At 44.3% G+C, this 23,842-nt stretch overlaps 1 protein-coding gene across 9 annotated transcripts in view; it reads right to left on the bottom strand.

Moving 5' to 3' along the window:
- HDAC5 (histone deacetylase 5) overlaps positions 1-23,842 on the bottom strand; it is a 121,204-nt gene that overhangs the window by 82,771 nt on the left and 14,591 nt on the right. For 6 of the 9 annotated variants that reach the window (XM_083709116.1, XM_083709121.1, XM_083709117.1 and 3 more), the window contains one exon: positions 8,835-8,906. In XM_083709116.1, coding sequence (XP_083565242.1) covers positions 8,835-8,906 — 72 coding nt within the window. Of the gene's footprint in view, positions 1-8,834; positions 9,700-23,842 lie in introns of those variants that run through there. The other 3 variants (XM_083709118.1, XM_083709114.1, XM_083709115.1) reach the window with 3 other exon arrangements.

Raw genomic sequence — 23,842 nt, forward strand, 5'->3', positions numbered from 1 at the left:
GCAAGGATACTTGTCGCTAAGCATTGGAAAACTCAAGATCTACCCACACTGGAAGAATGGCAGATGCAACTGATAGACTATATGGAACTGGCCGAGATGACTGGCAGAATCCGAGACCTGGGAGAAGAGACGGTGGAGGAAGACTGGAAGAAATTTAAGACTTATTTACAAAAATATTGTAAACTGTATGAATGCTAAGAAGGATGCCAGAGTATAAAAAACTTGGCACCATTAAGCTAGGTGAAGTGAAATATGAAGAGAAGCTAAATTTAAGAAAAGGCAAAGTTTGGGAAATTTTAGGTTATATTTTAATTTTTGAGATTTGAATTAAAGTTACCTAAATTAGAGAAACAACATCAGAAAATAGATAATAAGAATAGAAAAAAGGGGATAAATTTGCTGGATAGAAATTTACTGTCAGGAATGCAGGAGCGGGAGACGTGAGGGAGTCCAAGAAGTTGAGAAAATTATGTTAAAAGATGTGTTATATTATATTGTTTCTTTGGTATTGTAATTAAGATAAAAACTATCAATAAATATTATTTTTAAAAAAATGAATTTGGCTTCTTGCTTCCTGATCCTTGAACCTCGGCTTCTTGACTCCCTGCTTCTTGATCCTCAGACCCCTGGCTTTGTGACTCCTTGCTTTCTGACCCTCGGACCCTTGGCTTATTGACTCCTGGCTCTCTGACCCTCAGACTCTTGGCTTCCTGGCTTCTGGACCCCCATTCCTGCTCCCACCCCGCCATCTTGCCCCCGGTCCTGACGTCCCCTGCCGGGACTTCGATCGCCCGTGAACCAGACCATGACACACTGGCTGGTAAACAGAGGAGGCGAGAGTAATATTGGATTCAGGGGTCCTGCTTCTGGGCCTCCCATAAGCATCTGGTTGGCCACTGTAAGGATAGCTGATGAGACGGGCCGTTGGCCTGATCCAGCAAGCTCTTCTTATGTTCTTACCTTCCATACCCAGTTTCTGAGATTTCAACAAGCAGCTCATGTTTTCATCCCTATCTTTGCTGTCGTAAGAAGGGGAGTGTTTTTCCGCCGCCCTTGCCGCACCAATAGTTTCTTGAAAATGCAGAACTGCACGGATCCAAAGATTATTAAGTCAAAACATCTTTTCAAATAACTGAATAAATGACTACGCCGGCTGATTCTCGCTTTCCTGGTCCTACCCAAGTCACGCATAAAAAGTTGGCATCACAGCAAGATGGAAGAATCACCAACGCAGCACACACAAGAGTTAGAATTCGGGCTGACAACAGTAAGCAGCTTAAACCTTCATTCTAAAAATACCCGCCCCGGTATTCTTAGACCGGCATGCTTTTTTACACAGATTCCACACACACATCCCCACCTGCCCTGTTGCTCTCATCATAAACTATTCACATTTGTTCAGAGTGCCAATGGATGACCGCAATGGTCAGGTACAGAGATGGGAACCTGCAGGCTTTTAGTTGTTGCTAGACTACAACTCCCATGAACACTGACCAATGCGGCTGATGGAGGTTGGAGTCCAAAGATGTCTGGAGGACCACAGGGTCTCCATCCCTGGTCTGGAGGAACCAGCATGGGCATGAGGCATGTGTAGAAATAGGAATGAGTTTGGGGGGGGGGTGGTTTTTAAAGGCATTTCACCACTCCTAGAACACAGGTTTCAATTAATAAGCAACAGCAGGATACATAAATAGTGTGAAAATGGTTTCAACAGCAAATCAAAAGCAATTGCCAGGCTAGCTGCTGAGAATCAATCTGTACAAGAATTAATTTATTTAATCACTAGCTAAACTTTCGCCTCTGCTGTTTAGATTTCTAACCAGAGACCGAATATATTCTGTGTTTCCATGATGGCATTGCAAACACGTTCTGAGATACCGATCTAAGACTCCAGCGTCTAAGCATTCAGAAACAGGCCTCCTAAGAGTCTTCATGGCTTTAGAATGTTTCTTAGCTGGTATAAAAAAAGCAAGTTTCTGTACGTCATAACTGAAGGGGAAAAACACTGTGTCTCGGCAAAAGCTGAGAAAGCACAAGGGAGCAGAGTGAAAATGTCAGTGCTGTTTTGGCAATTGTGTGTACGTGTGAGTGTTGTGGGCACGCACAGACACACATGCGTTTCGGTGTCTGTTCGGCCCTTTTTCCTTCTTCCATTTGCCATTGTTCCCTGAAACCACCCTTCAAAACATGTAGTCTCAACCTTCAATCACTTCCCTCTTTCCAACAGTCGCTGGCAAATGAAATGTACTTTGAAAATTAGCCAGGATCTTGGAAGCAGAACAAATTAATGGAAATCAAGCAAACACAAAAGTTATATAATTTGCCTAATTTATTCTGACCATGATTCTGGTTTTCCTTGGGTCAGAATCTCTACTGGGGAGGGGAGAAGAAGAATACCTAGCCTCCTAGCTGAATCACAGATCCAACGTAAAGCCTGAAGGTTAAAAGCAAACAGCTGTTCCTGCAGCACACTACACAGAATGTGAAAGTGACTCAGAGTGCAATCCTATACCGGCAAGTCCACTGGCCATACGATTTGCTAGAAGCCCTGCTACACAAGCAGAACCCCCTATATAACCGCTGTGAAATGTACGCCAGCAGAAGATGCCCAAGTGCATTGGCAGAACAATCAAAGTAGGGCAAGGGTAGTGGACAGCAGAGGAAAAGAGTGCACAACTTGTGTTGTGTATCTTATCCTTTGATCCATAGCTATGTTCCCAACAATGGAGAAACTCTACACCAGCCCGAAAATTGGCACAATGATTTCCCTCCCTTTGACTTCAAAATGAGGGGGGTGGGATCAGGGGGGGGGGGCGGAAAAGCTGCCTCCATTAAGCACCCAAAATCAACACACCGCCACCAGGACCATAAACCACAAACAAGGAGACCATAAATCTTGATGGTGGGATGTGTGGCATGGGGCTATATATCTCCGGCAAATGTTGTCGAAGGATACTATAGAGCAGGTACGTGCAACCTGTTGATGGCGAACCACAGGTGGATCGTGATTGAAACTCAACAACTCTGGGCAACCCTTCCCAAAAAAAGCTCAACTCTGGGCAATGAGTTGGGTAGATCACTGCCAGTTTTTTTTATACTGTGAGTAGATCTCAGTCTCTTGGAAGTTGGACGTGCCTGCTATAGAGGAACTCAAATCAGCAGTTCTGGGCGCCACAATTTAAGAAAGAAATTATTCTTTATGTGTCCATGTCAGCTTTGCTCTCTCACTTGTTGCTGCTGCCTTGTTTTGTGCCTCTCTTGCACTGAGATAAAATGTTTTGTTCATAGAGGGATTCAAACCAGAGACCTCCTGAGGGTGCTTGTGACTGGTGTGAGGGACAGGGCCACGGGCCTCCCTTGGCTATGCCTCTGTCTGGTGCTTAGTTCTTGCACACCTTGCGCATTGTGGGCATGGGAAGGGGACGGTGCAAGCCCTCATAATGGCATGTATTGCTTGGTTGCCTCCATGCCCATGCAGCATGTTGGCATTGTCACCAGTGCAGTCCCTGACTGAAGGCCTGTGGCTGTGTTTCCAGAGGCACCGCCTCTGTCGTTTTCACACTGCCTCTATCCTTTCTGGGGTTGTGCTTTCCTCTTTCCTTCCCAGGCTGAGCACAAACTGGAAATGGCATCTGTTCTGTTGGCGTGGCAGCAACGTACGCTGGCATAATGTGCGCACAGGATTGCTCTGCCCAGATAGTTGGACAGGCGTAATGACCTAGTTCAGACATCACAGCCAAATCCTCAGTGTTTCGCACTTGGTATTGAACAGAGGGAGAGAGGGATATTGTTTAATTAAATAGCAAGGAGGCGGCTGGGGCAGTTTCAACAAGAGGAGGAGCAAGACTTGCAGATGGACAAAGGAGAAGCACACGGTAGATTTTGGTGGCAGCCAGTTTTCGCTAGTTACTTTACACATCCTGAAGACTAATTTCCGTGTGCTTGGTTTAGACCCCAACCTACATTAAGACTCATCAGATGGCCTCTTTAGCTTTGTTATAATGGAAGAAGGATGAATGGAAATTCCTATTTGCAGATATCACCACCCCTAACTCTCTCTCTCTTTATACAGTTAAATTCAGTCCAGCATTTTACAAAGCAAGTCAGGAAATTCTAGTTGTTCCTTACACTCTGTTGCATCATCATAATTGCTCTTGGCCACTAAGAGGAGTAAAACATGACAGTTCCTTAGAATAAGGGGCCATCAAGGTTTTCTGACGTGAGATTGAGAGTAATGTGCAGTTCCATTCCCCCAAATAAGTTCCCCCCCCCCCCGAACATTTCATGTGCCTCCCTCCAATTTAAAAGTCTCATGTAGTTTCTTCTCCTATCCTCATTTAATTACATAGCCTATCATTCTCTCAGGTCTTTCCATTATCATTTTGAATGAAAACTATCAATGTTTCTTATTTAGCCTTCTTTTGTCTACCGCAGAGATTCCATACCTTTTCCTCCCACAGACCACTGGAAAATTGCATAGGGTCTTGGTGGCTCACTTAATGATTTTTCTGCTTCTTGTAGCAATTGCAGTGCACTGGGTTAGATGCTATATGATTTTTAATTGTATTTTTATTGCTTCTTTTATTGCTTATATATTGTATTTCGTTGTATTACAATCTGAATCCATTTTAATTCAAATGACAACACAGTACGTACAATAAAAATATAATACATTCCAAGAAATAAAAGCAGCAGTCAAAATACAATTAAAGATCAATATGAGTATTTAATGCAAAGGGTGTATTGTCCCCCTTCCTCAACCACAAATCCACAGACACATTGTGGACTACCTAAATGAAGCTGGGGACCACCATTGGAGAACATTTAGCATAGGTGCAGGGGTCGCCAATCTAGATTTCCTTTCTAGATTTTTTATCTGGGAACATCCCCCTTGTTCCCAGATCAGCACAACCCAATGTTACAGAAATGGACACTTGGGTCTTCATAGCACTGCACAGAATAGATGCCTTAGCAATATCACACTCTCTGCAGATACACAGATATGAAAGAGATCCCGTGGCAGATCATTATGTACCTAAAGCAGGAGTAGCCAAAATAGTGCCCTGCAGATGCAGCTGGACTCCAGCTCCCATCAGCCCCAGCCAGCACAGCCAACAGTCAGGGATGATGGGAGTTACAGTGGTACCTTGGTTCTCGAATTTAATCCATTCTGGGAGTCCGTTTGACTCCCAACACATTTCGAAAACCAAGGCGCAGCTTCCTGAAAATCTCCATCCAGAAAAGCTAAAGAAACATAAAAACAGATATTAGCGTGCGAGGTTTGGTTAAGGTTACACACACATACAAACTCCAAACATATGGTCAGCTGTGAGATTCAACAACTTTCTTCCAATCTGTGAAATAGCAAATTGTCCCAACAAAGTTGCTACCTCTGACTCAAACCTGGCTTATGTTTTACAAAACAACAAGGAAAGCAGACAAGTTCCCTTCTGTTCCAGCTTTTCCTACTTCTGTTATAGATTCCAAGACTTCAGCCTGGTCTACGCATGCAGCAGTATGAGGTGATATAATACTTAAGGGATAGAGAATGCTCTAACTGCAGGTAGGAGTTGCATTTTTTCATGCTCCCCTATGTGAAAAATAAACGAATTCCTGCAGATTAATTAAAAACATAACACCCTAATACACTGAGGGAAGTAGTGTAGTCTGGTATGCTTCCTGTTGCGCAGGGAGTAATTGAAGACTGTTGTTGTTGTTTGTGCAGGGGTACATGACAAAAATGTGCTCTCCCACCTGTAGTCTAAAGTGGTACAGTCCATTCTACTACCTCATTCCCACCTCATTTTGCTGCATGTGTAGACCAGAGCTAGAAATCTCCCAAGGCAGGAGATTACATAACTTCCCTAGGCAACTCATTTCTTTGCTGAGCTACTCAGCAGGCTACGATTACGGCACAGGTACCAGTGTTACCCTGATGTGTTCCAGAACAAGCACGTAAATTGCACAAGTCAACCAGGCACATATCTTTGAACACCTATTTCCCTAGATGCACGCGCACAGATGTTTAAATCTGTTTACACACTTCTTTGTGGTGAGCACACTGGAGTTTCTCAATATGCAGCACTGCCCCAAGAACCAATAAATTGTTTTAACTCCAACAATATGCTAGGCATAGAAGGATTGTTAGCAGATGTCCATCCAGCTTTTTAAAAATAAAAGTTGCAAGAAATAATTTAGCTGCAACAGCCTCGTTCAGACACAAGGCTCTCCACACCGTGACATCTTTCTGGGTTTGCAAATAAAGGCACAAAAAACCTCCATTCCTTCAGAAAGACTCTGTTTTTGCCTTTTTCCTCCAGGAACCCCTGTGCACAGTAACATAAGGGTCATTATCCAAACCCCATCCCAATGCACAAAGGAGCATTTGACCCTACCTCCCCTTGATTCATGAAACCGAGACACCAGTCCATCACTACCAGAAAGCATTTGTGCCACAGCAAATACTTGCAGAATAAATAGTTCTGGATGCTTCAAATGACTGAGCCACGTATTACAGAGGAAGGAGGAAGGAGGTATCTCAAAACCACACACACAAAAAGGAGGACCACTCCTTCCCACTGGCTAGGGACAAGCACTTGGCAAAACACATGTTATTATTGGAAGGCTCAGAAGCACATCCCACATGGAAACCTAGACATTTCTCCCCACACCATAGATGCGTATGCAAGTTACTTGTGCTCCAAGTAGGAGAAGCTTGAGAGCATGTGGCCCTGGTTGGCGAAGACTGTGCGTCCATTGCATATGGCAGAGGTCATCACCAGCCTCCCATGGCAGGTGCTGCGTTTTACAGTCAAGAGCTGGCAGGGAAGAGAAGGAAGAAGGAAGAGACTCCAGGAGCACATGGGGAAATGAATTATGCCCCGTATTTTTATTATATCAACCTGTTCTCACACCAGACTTTTACTGGGTAATCAACAATGAGATAAGGATCAAGACCTATGAGTGTATGTCCTTTTACAGCTCTGGGAAAATAGTTTGAATTCCTATGAGACCAGCTTCACATTTTGAGAAGTCTGAGGCACCTGGATGAAATGCCACATCACCCTCTAAGTTGTGCCGGTTCCTGAGGCCCAAGATTGGAGAACAATCCTGACTAATGGGCTGCAACTGAAACTCCAGATGTGGTATTGCAATATAGCCTTTTGCACTGAAGTTGCGATGGGGAGAGCCACCCCACCCCAGAAGCCATTCACTTAGGAGACTAGCCCAGTTAATGTGCCAGCAAACACAAACACCCTTCATAACATTTGCAGACCAAACACTATGGAAAAGAAGAAAGCAGTTTCTGGAATTAATATTCAGGTGTTGCTCTAATGGTGCTGAGCAATTTCAGAGGTCAGGACTTCCTTTTACATTCATGCGAGCCGCACAACATATAAAATAGGAACAAGCCAGGATTAACTGTGATGCTAAGTACTGCACAGAACAGGGCTCAGCTCAACTGTGATTTAATAACCCCAGATTTCCTAGTGTGAAATGCATTTCCATCTTTCCCACTTCAGCTGGATTTATTTACAAATGCACTTCAGCTCAGAAATGGGGCTGTTCCCTTGCTCTGAGACAGCTGGAACGTTTTTTGGAGTAAGGCAGACTCTCACTCCGTTCCAGCAAATACAATCCATGTGCAGAAACATGCATGTTGACTAACCCTAGTATGCCAGCAGATGACAGAATATGACTTATGGGCAAGAGATAAGTGAGAGAAAAGGTTCAGCGCAGGACCCCAATGTGTTCACTATGTATCAAGGTGCACTGCTGCTGCTAAAAGATGACAGGCTGGAAGCCCCTAGTTGCTTCTTTTGCTATTTCTATTTTATGGGAATACAGAAGGAAAACAGACTAGACTCTCCCCAGCCTACAAATCAATCCCAACCAGAGGAATATACTGCAAACTTTAGCTACAAAGAGATGGCCAAATAACTTTCACTTTTAGTCAGAACCAACAAAAGAATCTATTTTACCACTTAATATCAAAATGGGCCCCGCCAATCCCAAACTGCTGATCAGGTTCTGAAATTCAAGCCTTCGCTATTTTGCATTCTGCAAAGGCTGATCCAGATTATTTAACAGAATATTAAAGCTGAGCCTGAACAAATGGAGATGCCCTCTGCACATGCTATGGAGCACTCTTATTATTTAATGTGCTCCGGGATGAGCAGTAACTTTGAAAAACAATTCTGGGTCCTGTCAAGCTACAGTTCAAGGGGTTAACTGCTTTAAAAATAAGTGCTGGAAACGTGGCATGCTAATTTTCTCATATGGGGGTGGGGGAATTGACCATGGTTCTTCTGTGATGAGAGGAACACTCTTCCCATGATCAGAGGCACTCTACTTTGCCATGGTTGGACCCTAGTGTTTACAAACCAATTTAGAACTGAACCCTGGTTCCAATTAAGTACTCGCCACAAACCTAAAATTAATTTCACCTGGAAAATCCATAGCCAGGGGGTACAAACATATTGAAAAGTCCTAAGTGATAGCATCATATTTTTAAGAATGAACGTTCCTTATTTTAGGCTCAAGTGCTAGACAAATACCACATTATCTCTCGATGGGGGCAATTCTAGGACTCTGGGGTTTGTCCAGCTCTTCTCTCAGCCACACGTGGACCAGATTCTATACAAAACCAAGCCCCATTGCTGAGGCTCAGATGTTTAGGGACACTTCCCCCCCCCCCATGCACTAAACACATCAGCCACTTCATTATGTCCCATTGTCCCAAGTTCCAGACCAAACCTCAAACACACTTGACTGCTGTACTTTAAAAATCACTACCCTTAAAGCCCATTTCACAGACTGTACATGGTACTCACCTGCCACAGGTATGGCGTGGATCTGTGCCCGTGACAGGAGTTCCAGCGATGGCTCGTGTCCAGAAACTCCATCTGAAGAAAAACACGATTCAGTTTCGTAAATTGTCTGCAACATCTCTGGCAGTCCCCACACCGAGGATACAAGAAGCATGCCAAGGAGTGATTGCAAACACTGCCGTTATTCCACTGCAGCTTCCCTTTACGACAATCCGTCGTTGCACAACCAAAGGCTTCGGGGAGGTGTCCCTTTTTAGGCTATATTGCCATCTCAAACCATCCAGCATCCCCTCCCCTCTCAAGCCAGCCGCGAAGAACACACACACATCTGTCCTCCTTGTGGAAGCGTAGTCTTCTTCTTGGGGGAAAAAGTTAAATTGTTTTGCAGCAACAGCGGCAGTGGCGAGGAAAACCCCCAAGAATAAATCAAAGCCACCAGGGAAGGAAAACAAAATAGTTGCAGATGAAAATCTCCTTGCAGGGGAGAGAAGTGGAAGGGATAGAACTATTTTCTCAACTCCAGAAGGAAAGGGTAGGAGAGTCGGAAGATGCAGAAGGAGGCAGAGGCGAAAAAGATGCAAAGGGGGGGGGGGGCGGATAAAAAGGTTTACATCTCAGGTGTGGCTCAATTCACCAGGGAAGGAGGGGTTGAAGCAACATCTCCTCAGGCATGAAAAAGAAAAACCCAAAACACCAGGACAATGAATCTAGTCTCTAGCAGAGGAGCGATCTAACAAAAAAAGGAGAGCCCACGGCTCTTTGGCACTCTCACAAAAGGCCCCTTTTCGTGAGCTCCCTTCTTGCGATTGTTTCTCATCCCTGCCACCAAGCGAGATGGCTTCTGCCGGGGGTGACCTGAAATAGAACGTAGGGGAGGAGCCAGCTATAAATAAACCCAGCCAAGCTCTCTGGGAGCTGAGATGGTTCAGGCAAGAGGAGCTGCCTGCCTATCAGAAGCTGCATTTCAACCACAGGGGTCAGTGGAAGAGATTCCCCGGGGAGGAAAGGCTGTGCCAGCTGCCAAGCCAAGAGAAGGGGAAGCAAGGCAAGAACAAAAGGGGGTGGGATGGCCGCTTCTGTGTTGTGGATGCCACAGTTTACCTACAGATGGAGCCTGGCTGGTTCATTAAAGCCCAGGGATTTCAAACGTGTATTCCTTGGGAGGGGGGCGTGATTTAAAAAGGAATGCTAAGGGCCGCAATCCTACATCAACTGTTAAGCGGTATTAACGATGTGTGTATGCTTCAATACAAAACAAAACAAAGCAAAACATCACAGTGACTAAAACGTTATGTCCAAATAAGTCATGTGTACAGTTATGGACAACTTATGTACAGTGGTACCTCGGGTTACAGACGCTTCAGGTTACAGACTCTGCTAACCCAGAAATAGTACCTCGGGTTAAGAACTTTGCTTCAGGATGAGAACAGAAATCATGTGGCGGCAGCGGGAGGCCCCATTAGCTAAAGTGGTACCTCAGGTTAAGAACAGTTTCAGGTTAAGAACAGCCCTCCAGGTTAAGAACAGCCCTCCAGAATGAATTAAATTCTTAACCCGAGTTACCACTGTATATCGGCATCTGCACTGAAGCTGCAACTTCCTGGCCACTGGAAATTCGCAAACTCCAAAATCTCTGATCCTGAGTTTTCACAAAGCATTGCACTGCTTATATTCAACAGTTAGGAGCCTGATTATAAAAGCAAACAAAAAACCACAGAGAAAGAGACAGACAGACAGAAGGTAAGACTATCAAGTGAGGTATAAATTGTTGTCAATGGAATTAATAAGCATGCCTTTTTATTACATGGAGTATCTTGAATGAGTTAACTGATGCTGTACTGGCCCATCCTTGTCCCTCCCAGTAAATAACAAACAGTAGACTGGTGTGCTGCATCATAACCAGTGTGGTGTCCAAAGGGCATTCTGATTTTCAAAAGGTTTTTGAAACCCTTGGTATCCCTTTCACCAGCTCTTATTAACACAAGCCCTATGCATGTGCATGCCTTACAGTATGGGTAGGCAAACTAAGGCCCAGGGGCCAGATCTTGCCCAATTGCCTTCTAAATCTGGTCCAGGAATCAGCATGTTTTTACATGAGTAGAATGCGTCATTTTATTTAAAATGCATCTCTGGGTTATTTGTGGGGCCTGCCTGGTGTTTTTACATGAGTAGAATGTGTGCTTTTATTTAAAATGCATCTCTGGGTTATTTGTGGGGCATAGGAATTCGTTCTCTTCCCCCCCCCCAAAAAAAATAGTCCGCCACCCCACCCCCCACAAGGTCTGAGGGACAGTGGACCGTCCCCCTGCTGAAAAAGTTTGTTGAGCCCTGCCTTACGGTGCAATCTTACACATTTAACTCGGAACGTAAGTCCCCATTACGTTCAGTGGCGCTTATTCCCAGGCATGCATGCACTCCGTACCATACATGGTAAGCTCGGGGGTGGGAGTGGGGGAATAGCTTAGTTGCAGGGCATATACTTTGCGTGGAGAAGTTTTCAGGTTCAACCCTGGCATATCCAGGCAGGGTTTGAAAAGAGCCTTGCCAGCAACCCTGGAGAGCCATGGCCAGTCAATGGATGTGGACAACACGAGCTGTGTTTGCATGTCACAGCTTACTGCACTCCTCTGATATCAGCAAGCCAAGATCCCTGACTTAGCATTGTACCCATACTGTGGATTGTTTTGCTCGAGACAAAAACACAGAAACCCCAAAACAACAAAAATGGTATCGAAAATTATTTAGAAGCAGACAAAACAAGACTGCATGCAAAACAAACATATATTGTTTCTTATGCTCTTGCGGAGTATTCTCCTTTGTTTTGGTTGCTTTTACTCCAAACACATTATGATGTGAAGATTAAGGTTTGTTCTTGGCTCACCCATCATGGTTTGTTGGGAGAAAAACAAACCATGATCGTGGGTGAGTGGCAAACTAGGTGCTCCATGCTCATGGTAAACCATGGTTCACTGTGATGTGTTGACTAGGTTATGGAGTCAGTCTTCTGACAAAGTACCTTAGTATGTTACAGGCACCATCTTCGAAGAGGCAGTCCTTATTGTGTGAGAATCACAGAACTGCAGGGGTGGAAGGGAAGGATTCTAGAACCCACAGTTTTCCTACGTACATGCACTGTACTTGTATTTTTTAAACAAAACAAAGCAGTGACCTCCTAGTCAACACTTTTTCTTTTGCTCGCCATGATCAGTTTCCTTCTCCATCCTGGTGAGCATGCAGATCATTAACCTGCCAATCACATTGCATTTCTGAGAGCACCCCAGCCTCCAAGTGTAGGACAACTGCAGAAATGATCTTCTGAGTCCTTCCGCACATCACACCTCTTTTTAAAGAACATATCTGACTTCTGACCCATAAGAGATTCAGCAATGCCTGCTCAGTTTCTTCCATTACATTATATCCCTCAAGCCTCAACAGTTGCGCTCAGTGGCTATTCACTATTCACTATTACTGTGGCAGCACCCTGCCTGCAGGAGGCATGGCCCCTTAATGTTAACTGTGGGAGATAAGGAAACACAAATATCCTCGAAGCTGTTCATGCATGCTTACCTTTAATTTTTAAAGCGTATTCAAGTCTTTAGCCCTCTTAGTTGTGAAGATATAATTAAAAGCAGGCAGGCAGTGTCACGAACCAATACAAATTAATAACTTCAGATACCGTACATAGCTATACAGTTATCCTCCTCCTCTTTAGGACCCTTCATCACAAAACCTCAGGCTGCAGGCCTACCGAAATCCTTTGCTATCAACAGCAAGATCTTAGATGACTCTGTACTGAAGTCAGAGCAGGAGGATTGTCCAGAGGGAGGTGGTTAGCAATCTTACTTGCGCAATATCCTTATTGCATAAGATAACGGGTTGTTAAATCATGCTCGCAACCCTGAGAGATAGATCACTGCTAATCCTGTTTTCACAGACAGGAAACAAAAGATGGAGAAAGGCCTCGCAATTAATTCGGGGCAGTGGAGGAGTCAAAATCCAATGCTCTTTCAGTTCCCAGGTGTGTGTATATCTCTCTCTCTTTCTCTGAATCCAACCCACCCAAGATAACAAGATGCACATGGAAAAACAGAATGTCAGTCCATGGCATCGCCAGGTGGAGTTGAGAAAGGCTTGTGGATGAATCACTGAAAAGCCACAGCCCACTCAGATATAAGGGGACTGGTCCTATAAACTCAAGCTGGCTCTTCATATTCCCCACATGCTATAGCAATAGGTCACAGACTGCGTATCACTGCAGCCGTTTGGATATTTCGAGGCAGGTCAAGAGCAAGGCCTGTATTTACCAGTACGTTAATTTAAAACCTAGGCTTTTAAAATAGCACTGTGTTATTTATAGCTCTCTGAGACCACTCTACCCCCTCCCTCTACCCCCTCCCTCATGTGCTTTTGGACTTTATTTTGGACTTGACGTCAAATAAGCTATTTATATAGGCATGATGGGATGAGAGAAGACAAGAGCCCTTTCGTCCCCACACCCCTCTTTGCATGCTTGGCCTTTGGTTCACGTCAAGGGAGAGGGTCACTATACAAGGAAAGGCGATATTCCACATGGCTGCCCTCCTCACCTTGAGGCCTTGATATTTACCTCAGGAGGAGCAGTCACCACACCACGGGGCTTCCTGTCTTAACCCCCCCCCCCCCGCCTAGCCAGAAAGCAGATGGACAAACATACAATTTTTTGCTTTACTACCATGTAATTGTGCAAAAGGAAAATGATGTTAGAAAAGGCAGCTACCAAGGCTGCAAACAGTGATATCCCCGCCCCCAAGCCCTGAAAAACTTTGAAATGACCTTTCAGGAGAATATATTTTCATGGGGCAAGTGTTCTGTTGTTGCTGGATCCAGATATCTTCCCCCACAGAGGAAGGCTTTTGTTATGAGGGAATAACACCTCCTCAACAGTACGCCCGCAATATTTTGTCTATGTAACTCAAGGATGAGGCATTTTTCCTTCAAGCCAATACATCTGTTACATTTGCAGTGTGCTGTTTCAGGAGTGTAGATAAAATATATTGCTATCAAACAGCAAAACATGTTTTTGTAAAGTTTTATGTTTAAAGAAGTTTTTAGAAGCGTAAGCATTTCTTCTCTCTCTTTTTTTCAAAGGAGAGACACACAAAAATATGTCTACCACAGTCAAAACTCCTGTCCATTACATGGGGACATGATAACAGTGATTCTAACATAGGATTTACTCAATAACAACTCCCCGCCCCCCAAAAAAATAAACCTCAAAAGATTTACTCTAACAAGAAAAAATGATTGCAGCGGATGGAAAAGTAAATGCTACAGACATTTCAGATCCAGAGGTTTGTGGTTAGGAGCTCCTTTTCCGCTGTAAACTATAGAACAGTGTGGCTTTTACGTTCTTTGGAGAACAAGGAAATTTTGCCTACTTAATTTTTCTGAACAGCTGCAAGGTATTTGGTGACATACAGTTGTTTATCCATTTTGCCAAGCTCTAGTGGTGGCAAGCCTGTAACATTACCTAGCATTGATTAAAACCCAAAGCTGAGCCTAGCTATCTAAGATGAAATCTAGAACTAATTAATACCCAAAGATGAACCTTGCCTAAATAATCTAACCCTTAATCACTTTAATGCAGGGGTCAGCAACCTTTTTCAGCAGGGGGCCGGTCCACCGTCTCTCAGACCATGTGGGGGGCCGGACTATATTTTTGGGGGGAGAAATAAACGAATTGCTATGCCCCACAAATAACCCAGAGATGCATTTTAAATAAAAGCACACATTCTACTCATGTAAAAACAAGCTGATTCCTGAACTGTCCGCGGGCCGGATTGAGAAGGCAATTGGGCCGCATCCGGCCCATGGGCCTTAGGTTGCCTACCCTTGCCTTAATGTGTCACCCGTTCCACAGAATTTTACAGCCTGATCCTAGGATCCAGCAAGGTAATGTAAAAGGTAATGAACCCCTGGACGGTTAAGTCCGGTCAAAGTTGAATATGGGGTTGCGTTGCTCATCTCACTTTCAGCCCGAGGGAGCTGGTGTTTGTCCACAGACAGCTTTCCAGGTCATGTGGCCATCATGACTAAACCGCTTCTGGAACAATGGAACACCGTGACGGAAACCAGAGCGCACAGAAATGCCGTTTACCTTCCCGCCACAGCAGTACCTATTTATCTACTTGCACTGGTGTGCTTTCAAAGTGCTAGGTTGGCAGGAGCTGGGACAGAGCAACGGGAGTTCACCCCATCGCGGGGATTCGAACCACCGACCTTCCAATCAGCAAGCCCAAGAGGCTCAGTGGTTTAGATCACAGCGCCACCCGCGTCCCGATCCAGCAAGACAGTCACATGGATACCAGTGAGGTCAGCACCCTACACTATGTAAGAATGCACGAAGAGGCCAATTGGATCGGGGCCAAGGCCTACCTTGTCCAGCATCCTGCTTCCCCCCAAGGGCCCGCAAGACACCTCTAGGAAGCCGACAAACAATGTATGGCGACCCTTTTATGATGCTACTCCTCAACAGCTGATATTTAGTGGTATACTCCCGGGACCACACAGGTTCCATTTAACTATCATGACAAATAACTACTGACTGGATGATCTATCACCTGTGAATTTGTCTAATCCTCTTTTTAAGCTACATTAGCTAGTAGCCATAATCAGTGCTGGTGAGACCCCAGCCACCCACTTCTTAACTTTGCCCAGAGACATTCTATGCATTTATGCAAATGTAAATCCTGTGCCTATACCCAGATTTCTCAAAAGCACCTAGCAACACCCCTGATGCACTACATAAAAATAGATTGTCTCCTGAATCTACTACCCATCGGTTTCACTAACTACACATAAGACTGCAACCTACATGCATTTAACTTGTGTACATTCAGCTTTATGAGCATGGCAAAATAACTAAAATAAAAAGGGGGCAGAAAGGGGACGGGCATCCAGGGAAAGAGTCTTTTGAATCCCACCCGCCATTGCACCCAACATGTTTTGACTATACGCAGTTTTGTCTTTAGGCACGATCCCTGGAATGTGCTACCTGCGTAAGATGTGGGCTTACTGTAACCACGAATTCTAGCACTATGAGAAAGGGAGAAATGTTTAATCTACACCAAGAGTAATTTTATACAATGACCTAGTTTGCACATCACATTAAACCATAATTATTAGTGGCAATAATTATGGTTTAATGGACTATGCTGAATCAGAAAAGTTAACAGTTAAAATAAGAGAACTTCACAATGATTGCTTTATGGAAGAATGGAAGTCCTTTTTGGACTATTTAAAGAAATATTATGATGAATTCGCAATTTGAACTATGAGCGACAGAAGATATTAGAGATTATTGTACCATTGTTATGATATAAGGGAGGGAAGACAGCCAGGGGGAGGGGGGAAAAACCCAATGGAAAATTGGATGGGAAGTCAACAAAACCAAACAAAAATCTATTATGTATTGGAATGTTTATGTGAAATTTCTGGAAATTTAATAAAATATATCTAAAACATAAACCATAAAACATAAACCATAATTGAAGTTGCAGGTGCTTTGCCCCTTCCCCACTCCTGCTGCCCCGGACAAACAAGTAATGGTCTAGCTTGTCATGTCTTCCAGGCCCACAAATCATGAGCTTAAGAACAGAAAACATGGCAAGCCATTTTATGGTTTGTTTCCCAGCAGGAGTAAGGAAGGAGCAGAACACACACAATTTCAGCGGTATTTTTAAGTATGGTTTAATGTGATGTGCGAAGCAGGTCAGTGACTCAACTATACCTGGGTGCAAAGCAACAACACGCATAGCCCATAGCAACATCACACAACAACACTAATCACAAGATTGTAAGTGAAGAACTCTCTTAGCAAATGCAAACACAAAGCACCTGTCAACTGGCAGCAACATTACTCAGCCTATTTTTCTCCCCAGAAATTTGACCAAAAGAGTTTGGAAACATAGGGAACAGTAGTCCTTAGCCCTGATGCCCTAAACCAGTGGTTAGGAAGGCTATATGGGAAGAAACAGAGACAAGGTTCCAGCTCTGCTTTTATTAAACAGATCCAAAGCCCCACTTCAGCTATTCTTAATATTTTCATAATGCTGTAAGCTCCAAGTCCAAAGGCAATATATGTATTTGAATCCTAACTGCTGTAAAGCAAAACAACAATATGAGGGGGCTACTTCCTTCAGAGGAATCACCTTGCCAACAAATGTCCGTATAGTGAAAGCTATGGTTTTCCCAGTAGTGATGTATGGAAGTGAGAGCTGGACCATAAAGAAGGCTGATCACCGAAGAATTGATGCTTTTGAATTATGGGGATGGAGGAGACTCTTGAGAGTCCCATGGACTGCAAGAAGATCAAACCTCTCCATTCTTAAGGAAATCAGCCCTGAGTGCTCACTGGAAGGATAGATCCTGAAGCTGAAGCTCCAATACTTTGGCCACCTCATGAGAAGAGAAGACTCCCTGGAAAAGACCCTGATGTTGGGAAAGATGGAGGGCACAAGGAGAAGGGGATGACAGAGGATGAGATGGTTGGATAGTGTTCTCAAAGCTACCAGCATGAGTTTGACCAAACTGCGGGAAGCAGTGGAAGACAGGAGTGCCTGGCGTGCTCTGGTCCATGGGGTCACAAAGAGTCGGACACAACTAAACGACTAAACAACAACTTCCTTCATGTCCTGGTTGGACATTGTAGGAAACAGAATGCTAGGCTAGGTCATAGCTGTCAACGTTTCCCTTTTTTTAAGGGAAATTCCCTTATTCCGAATAGGATTCCTTGCAAGAAGAAGGGAAAGTTGACAGCTATGGGCTAGGTGGACCTTTGGTCTGATCCTGCATAGCTCTTCTTATGTTCTTAAGTGACATACAAGCATTTGCATCATGCAGATAACTATTTTGCAAGAAAAAGACCTTGTGCTTGTGTGGGGATAGCATATAGACTATACAATACTAAGGCCAAAGGAGTCTGCCATGGTGCAGTAGCCCAGTAGGTTAAGAGGCTTACAATAAAAACCAGCAATATCAAGTTCCAGTTCCTGAGAGATATTATCGTTACTTTTCCTCTGTTCTTACCCATATACAGGGGCTGAAGTGCTGCACAACGCCATCATTTTCCTTTGCCTCAGGCAGCAAAATATATTGGGCCAGTCCGGACCACCTACTCACTTGCTAGAGGCAGCGAGTGGGCAACCAACCAGTTGCTGCTCCTCACAGCCACCACTGTTCACCTGCTCACCTCCTTTAGGCCAGAGGGAGAGGGAAAGCAGTGAGCAGGAAGAGATGCTGCAGGCCTATGGGACTCACAGAGGTCCCCTGCTAGGGTGTGGGGCTTAGCAGGTGACAGACTGCGCTCACCCTGGCTCCTGAGATGTTTGCACCCCCTGATCATCTCTTTTCTGCCCTACCCAAGTCATCTCACCCACCTTGATCTAGTGTCTCAGTTACCTTCTGTGGATGCTTTGCCACATTCCTATCCTCCTTCCATTGTCTTTGGGTGTCTTGCTAAAATATGCTGGTGACTGCTGTGAAGATGAATGGGGGGTGGGGGTGGGATAGCTAACAAACTACAGTTCCCATGATTCTTTGGGGGAAGCCAGGACTGTTTAAAGCGGTATCATACTACAGTCGTACGTTGGATCCTGAACGCCTTGCGAGTCAAACGTTTTGGCTCCCGAACGCCGCAAACCTGGAAGTGAGCGTTCCGGCTTGCAAACGTTCTTTGGAAACCGAACGTCCGACGTGACTTCCACAGCTTCCGATTGGCTACAGGAGCTTCCTGCAGCCAATCGGAAGCCGCATTTTGGTTTCTGAATGTTTTGGAAGTCGAATGGACTTCCGGAACAGATTCTGTTCCACTTCCGAGGTACCGCTGTACTTTAAAGGTATAGTGAAGATGTTTTCAAACTTGGGTCCCTCCTCTCCCCTGCTGCTATAGCTATAAATTGCTTAAGTGTGGGGCTGCCAAGGAAACTCTCGCTCCAATAAAATAGATAGCATTAGTGGACAGACCGGTTTTACAGTTGCAATGCATTATTTGTGTCACAAGAAGTTCACCCAATTGATTTTGGATGCAGTCAGAGCACATTTCCCGTATGGGCATAATTAATTTCATTCAGACTGGGCCTTGAGGCTGCACATAAGCTTTTCAGGGTAGGAACAAGTACATCCTCTTTGTATGGAGGGCCAGCCAGCATTGTGGTCAACAAGAGACATTTAATTTGGACATCCACATTGCTCATCCTTTGAGGAGATCTCAAAGGACAGATGGGAAAAGTGATTACTAAAGACTTCTCTCATCCCAGAAGGAAAAATGGAGGAATTGTTTCCAAAATGAGTGGTGCCAGTACTTGAAGCCTGCCTAGAATTCAGATCCTCTGCCAGGATAGCCTGTACTGCCCCCTAGTTCCCAATCTGGGGAGTGCTAGTTGTGGGAGAAAGGCACTTTGCACGGTTGCAGAGGCACATTTTATCATTATAGCAATTGTTGCTTTATGTGTTCTAGGGGTTAGTCCTGGCCCTTAAAAGCCAGTTTCAGCTCGGTATCACATACAATCCCGCAACTGGGGAGAAAGTTTGGTGACTCTCCATAAAAAGGGAACAGCCAACGTTCCAAGACTGCCTGAAAAATATATCCTTTGACCTAGAAGCTCAGACTTCTATCCTTGACTTTATAAGGGATGCTAATTGTTCTAAACAGCTGCACTCTGAACATGCACAAAGGTATACTTCAGTAAAACCTCACGTAGAGAGGCTTGAGCCCTGAGTATTAAAAACAAGTTCCAAAAATTATCCTGTGATTTAATTTAATCCCTACATCTGGGTTATAGAAGTATACAGAGTTTGAGAAACAGCCTGGCTTACCTAACACACTTTTTTTCCCTTAGCTGAATTTCTGTAGGCAAAGCATGCAACTCTGCTACTATGTTATGGCTTCCCCTCAGCAGAAAGGAATGTGCTCTGCACGTGCTCAGAGGCACTCTGCCAAAAACACAATATATACCTTAAGATTTAAGAGCAAAAACTATTAAGCTGGAAATCCTCAGCTCAAACCACAGCTCATTTAAGCACCTTCTCTTATTTTTCAGCACTCGCCTCCTTTCCCCCTGTCTGTAATATATGATAATAACACTGGTCTTCCTTACAGGAGCATTGCAAGGGTTATTAAGATAAATATATGCAAAATATTCCAAGCACTGAGGCATGGGGGAAGCACTACAGAAATATTAGGCGCATTACTATCACTTGTTGTTGGAGAGCCTCCCTTAGTGTTAATTAGGTTCAGAGCCCTCATGCACCACCAGCAGAAAACTGTTCTATAACTATGAAAACAGGCAACTTCCAATTTCAGGCTGCTCCTAGTAGCCACTTTTCAACAGCAGAAAAATACAGGCCTGGGCAACCCGTTTTAGTACCAGTGCTGAGCAACCCCCCTTGTTTGTTACATAAGAGAGCAAGAGAGCGTCAGGGGGACATGGTAGAGAAAGAAAGAAAGAAAGAAAGAAAGAAAGAAAGAAAGAAAGAAAGAGAAAAAGAAAGAAAGAAAATAATAGGGCTCCCCAGCAGCGACAAAAAAAGTGGCATTCCCGTTGATGCAGCTTTCACAAGGCAGGAAAAGGGCTTACTCTCAGCTAGGCCAGAAGTAGACATAAATGTGGCGTTGCTATGGAGACCGTCAAGACTGCCATCTTGCACCTCCCGGCATTTGTTGATAGCTTTTTAATATGGCCTTTACAAAGCTGATTCAAAGAGAAAGTCGGCGTGCAGCGCCTCTGCTACACGTCATGCCAAAGGAGTTGTACTTCGTTCATTTTTGTAACGTTCTTCAGCAGCACAGTAGACACAACTTGTTCTTCCCCTCTCCCCCATTTTGTTCTCCTAGGTTAGGATGAGAGAGGCAGGGACCGGCCCAACATTTGCCCAGTGATGTTTGCGTCTCCTTGATTCTAGTCCAACGTCTTAACCGTTACCCCACACTGGTCAAGCCGCAACTCACCTCTTCACATTTGTGAGAAGACTGCCAGGAAGTCTTCTGAGCTGCAGCTCCCTCTCTGGATATTAAGCTCATAATAGGGCCACTAAAGCGATTTGTTTAATGGAAGACCCTTAATATGAAAAGGATGCATGGATTCTTCCACAAAATGATTTTTATATATACAGTGGTACCTCGGGTTAAGTACTTAATTCGTTCCGGAGGTCTGTTCTTAACCTGAAACTGTTCTTAACCTGAAGCACCACTTTAGCTAATGGGGGCCTCCTGCTGCTGCCGCGCCGCCAGAGCACGATTTCTGTTCTCACCCTGAAGCAAAGTTCTTAACCCGAGGTACTATTTCTGGGTTAGCGGAGTCCGTAACCTGAAGCGTATGTAACCTAAAGCGTATGTAACCCGAGTGCCACTGTGTGTGTGTATATATTTGCATAATATGGATCACACGTGTTGGAATTGTCTTGCGCCGTTAATGTGGAAATCAAAAGCAAAATAAGCGGGGAATATGCAAATCTGAGCTGAAAGCAGTCTTGACACATCAGCAGAATATGTGTGACCGGGGCTGAAATGACCCAGAAAGCATTATATAATGCTCCAGCCAATCAGACCAAGACAGGGAAGTTCTATCATTTCGGGGATTTTTCTCTGCTAGCTGAGCAAATCCAGGCCGTTATCACCACACTCACTAATGACAGCACCAAAGAAGCCAGTTTTTATATTGCAATTTTTAGCAGCAATTTCGTCATATATTTTTTTCAAATGTTTCCTCCATGTGAGTTTGGAACTTGCTTTTAAAAAATATTTTTCAGCAGGTTATATGTTATTAGTTATGTATTATGTTTTATAATTGTACCCAGTATGAGCAAGTAATAACTTACCGTATTTTTTGCACCATAACACTCACTTTTTTCCTCCTAGAAAGTAAGGGGAAATGTCTGTGCGTGTTATGGAGGGAATGCCTACGGGTGGCATGCCTACGGATTTTCCTCCTCTAAAAACTACGTGCGTGTTATGGTCGGGTGCGTGTTATAGAGCGAAAAATACGGTAGGTTACGAGGTTCTGTATTTTACAGGTGTCATCAAGTTCATTCCTGGGATGATATTGCATATAATTTGACACTGCTGCTTAGTATATATATTAGGTACCATTACTTATTTATGGTACTTTGTAAGATTTATACATCACATGATTGTAGAAAAAACCTGACTATTATTATGAAATACCCCTAGTGCAACCAAGGGGGCTGGAGGAGGTAGTTTAGATTCAAATGGCTTCTTTCAGTACTTTGAATCAAAATTGCTTCCTCTACAAGGGAAAAATGCTCCGTTTAAAAACGTTGTTAAACACAGCGTTTTTTCGTCTCCAGAGCAAGCATCTTCGAAGGCACATTCCCAGTGCCAATCAGCTGACTGGCACTGAAAGCATGTATTCAAAGTAGGCTGATTTAACTGCCAATCAGCTGATCAGCAACCCCCTCTAAACTTTGGCAGGTATCATTCAACCCAACGTCATTATTACATCAGATGACCAACAAGTCCTGCCCACCTGTCCAAGCTGGCATGTAGGGGGGATAGATTTTGGGATTCTGCCTGCCATCTACATCAGGGTTTCCCAAACTTGGGTCTCGAGCTGGTTTGGGACTACAATTCCCATCATCCTTGACACTGGTCCTGCTAGTTAGGGATGATGGGAGTTGTAGTCCCAAACCAGCTTGAGACCCAAGTTTGGAAAACCCTGATCTAGATCCAGTTCTCCACCCTTGATTTACAAGATTAGCTGGGATTAGACTACAGTCTTACCTCGGGTTACAGACGCTTCAGGTTGCGTGTGTTTTTTCGGTTGCGAACCGCCGAAACCCGGAAGTACCAGAACAGGTTACTTCTGGGTTTCGGTGGTCGCTCATGTGCAGAAGCGCTAAATCAAACTTTGCGCATGCACAGAAGCGACGAATCGCAACCCGCGAGTGCACAGACGCGCAAATGCTGCGGGTTGCGGACATGCATCCCACACGGATCACGTTCACAACCCGAGCGTCCACTGTATTGTAAAAGTAACTGCAAAGACAATTCTCACATAATGATGAGTCAGACATGCTGGCTTTTCACGGTTTATCAGGAGCGAGTGTAGTGGTGTGTGCCAACTGACCACTTTTCCCCTATTGCACGTGAGATAAACTTGGAAGCCTTGGCTTCCCATTATGTCCAAACCAAGAATTATGGTTTTGTTGCTCTCTAGCATGCTAACAACAAACCATGGCTTCAGTTTACTTTGAAGACTGCAGCTTATTGGGAAGCAACAAAACAACAAAATCCCTGGCTCAGAAGTAATGGGAAGCCAAGGCTCCCTGGTTTGCTCATCTCATTCATGTCAGGAGAGGGGAGAAGCGAGAACAGTTGGTCAGTGGCACAAGCGTGTTGCTTGTTGCTCATAACATCATGATAAACCAGAAAATCTAGCTTATGAACATGTCCAATGATGCTGTGAATTTGACCAATGCCTTGCCTTTTACTGGGAGTTCTCCTAACTCCTATCATACTCACAATTGCCTTGATTGTTGAAACTGATTCTGCATTTGAGTCTGGCAGCCTGTCTACATGGGTCCCTGAAGCTGGGCAGACCAGACTGACAGTTAGGCTCTATTCTCTGCTGGCTATAAATGCCTTTGCTCCATGATGGCTATAAATGCATTTGCTCCATGATGGGTGGAGTCGTCGTTCAAGAGCTTAAGATCTGCCTTGTTAGATAAGACCATTTTGTTCCCAGTAAATGACTGGTCAGCTGTCTGTAGGAAGCTGAACAAAGCAGGCAAGAGCAGTTTTCCCTCCCAAGAGAAACTTTGTCAGAGGCATGCACATCCCTCTGAATATGAAGGATCCATTTAGCTATTATGACTACAGGACCTTGATGAATGAGCCAATCATGAATGTGCCACTCTAATCCTTTTCAAAATTAATTAGACCGGAACTGTATACAGTATTCTAAATACGGCTGCATTTTGATGCTTGCAGTTTCATTTTCAAACTCTTCTCTATT

Source organism: Podarcis gaigeae (assembly GCF_964106915.1).
Source record: "Podarcis gaigeae genome assembly, chromosome: 13".
Classification (NCBI taxonomy): domain Eukaryota; kingdom Metazoa; phylum Chordata; class Lepidosauria; order Squamata; family Lacertidae; genus Podarcis; species Podarcis gaigeae.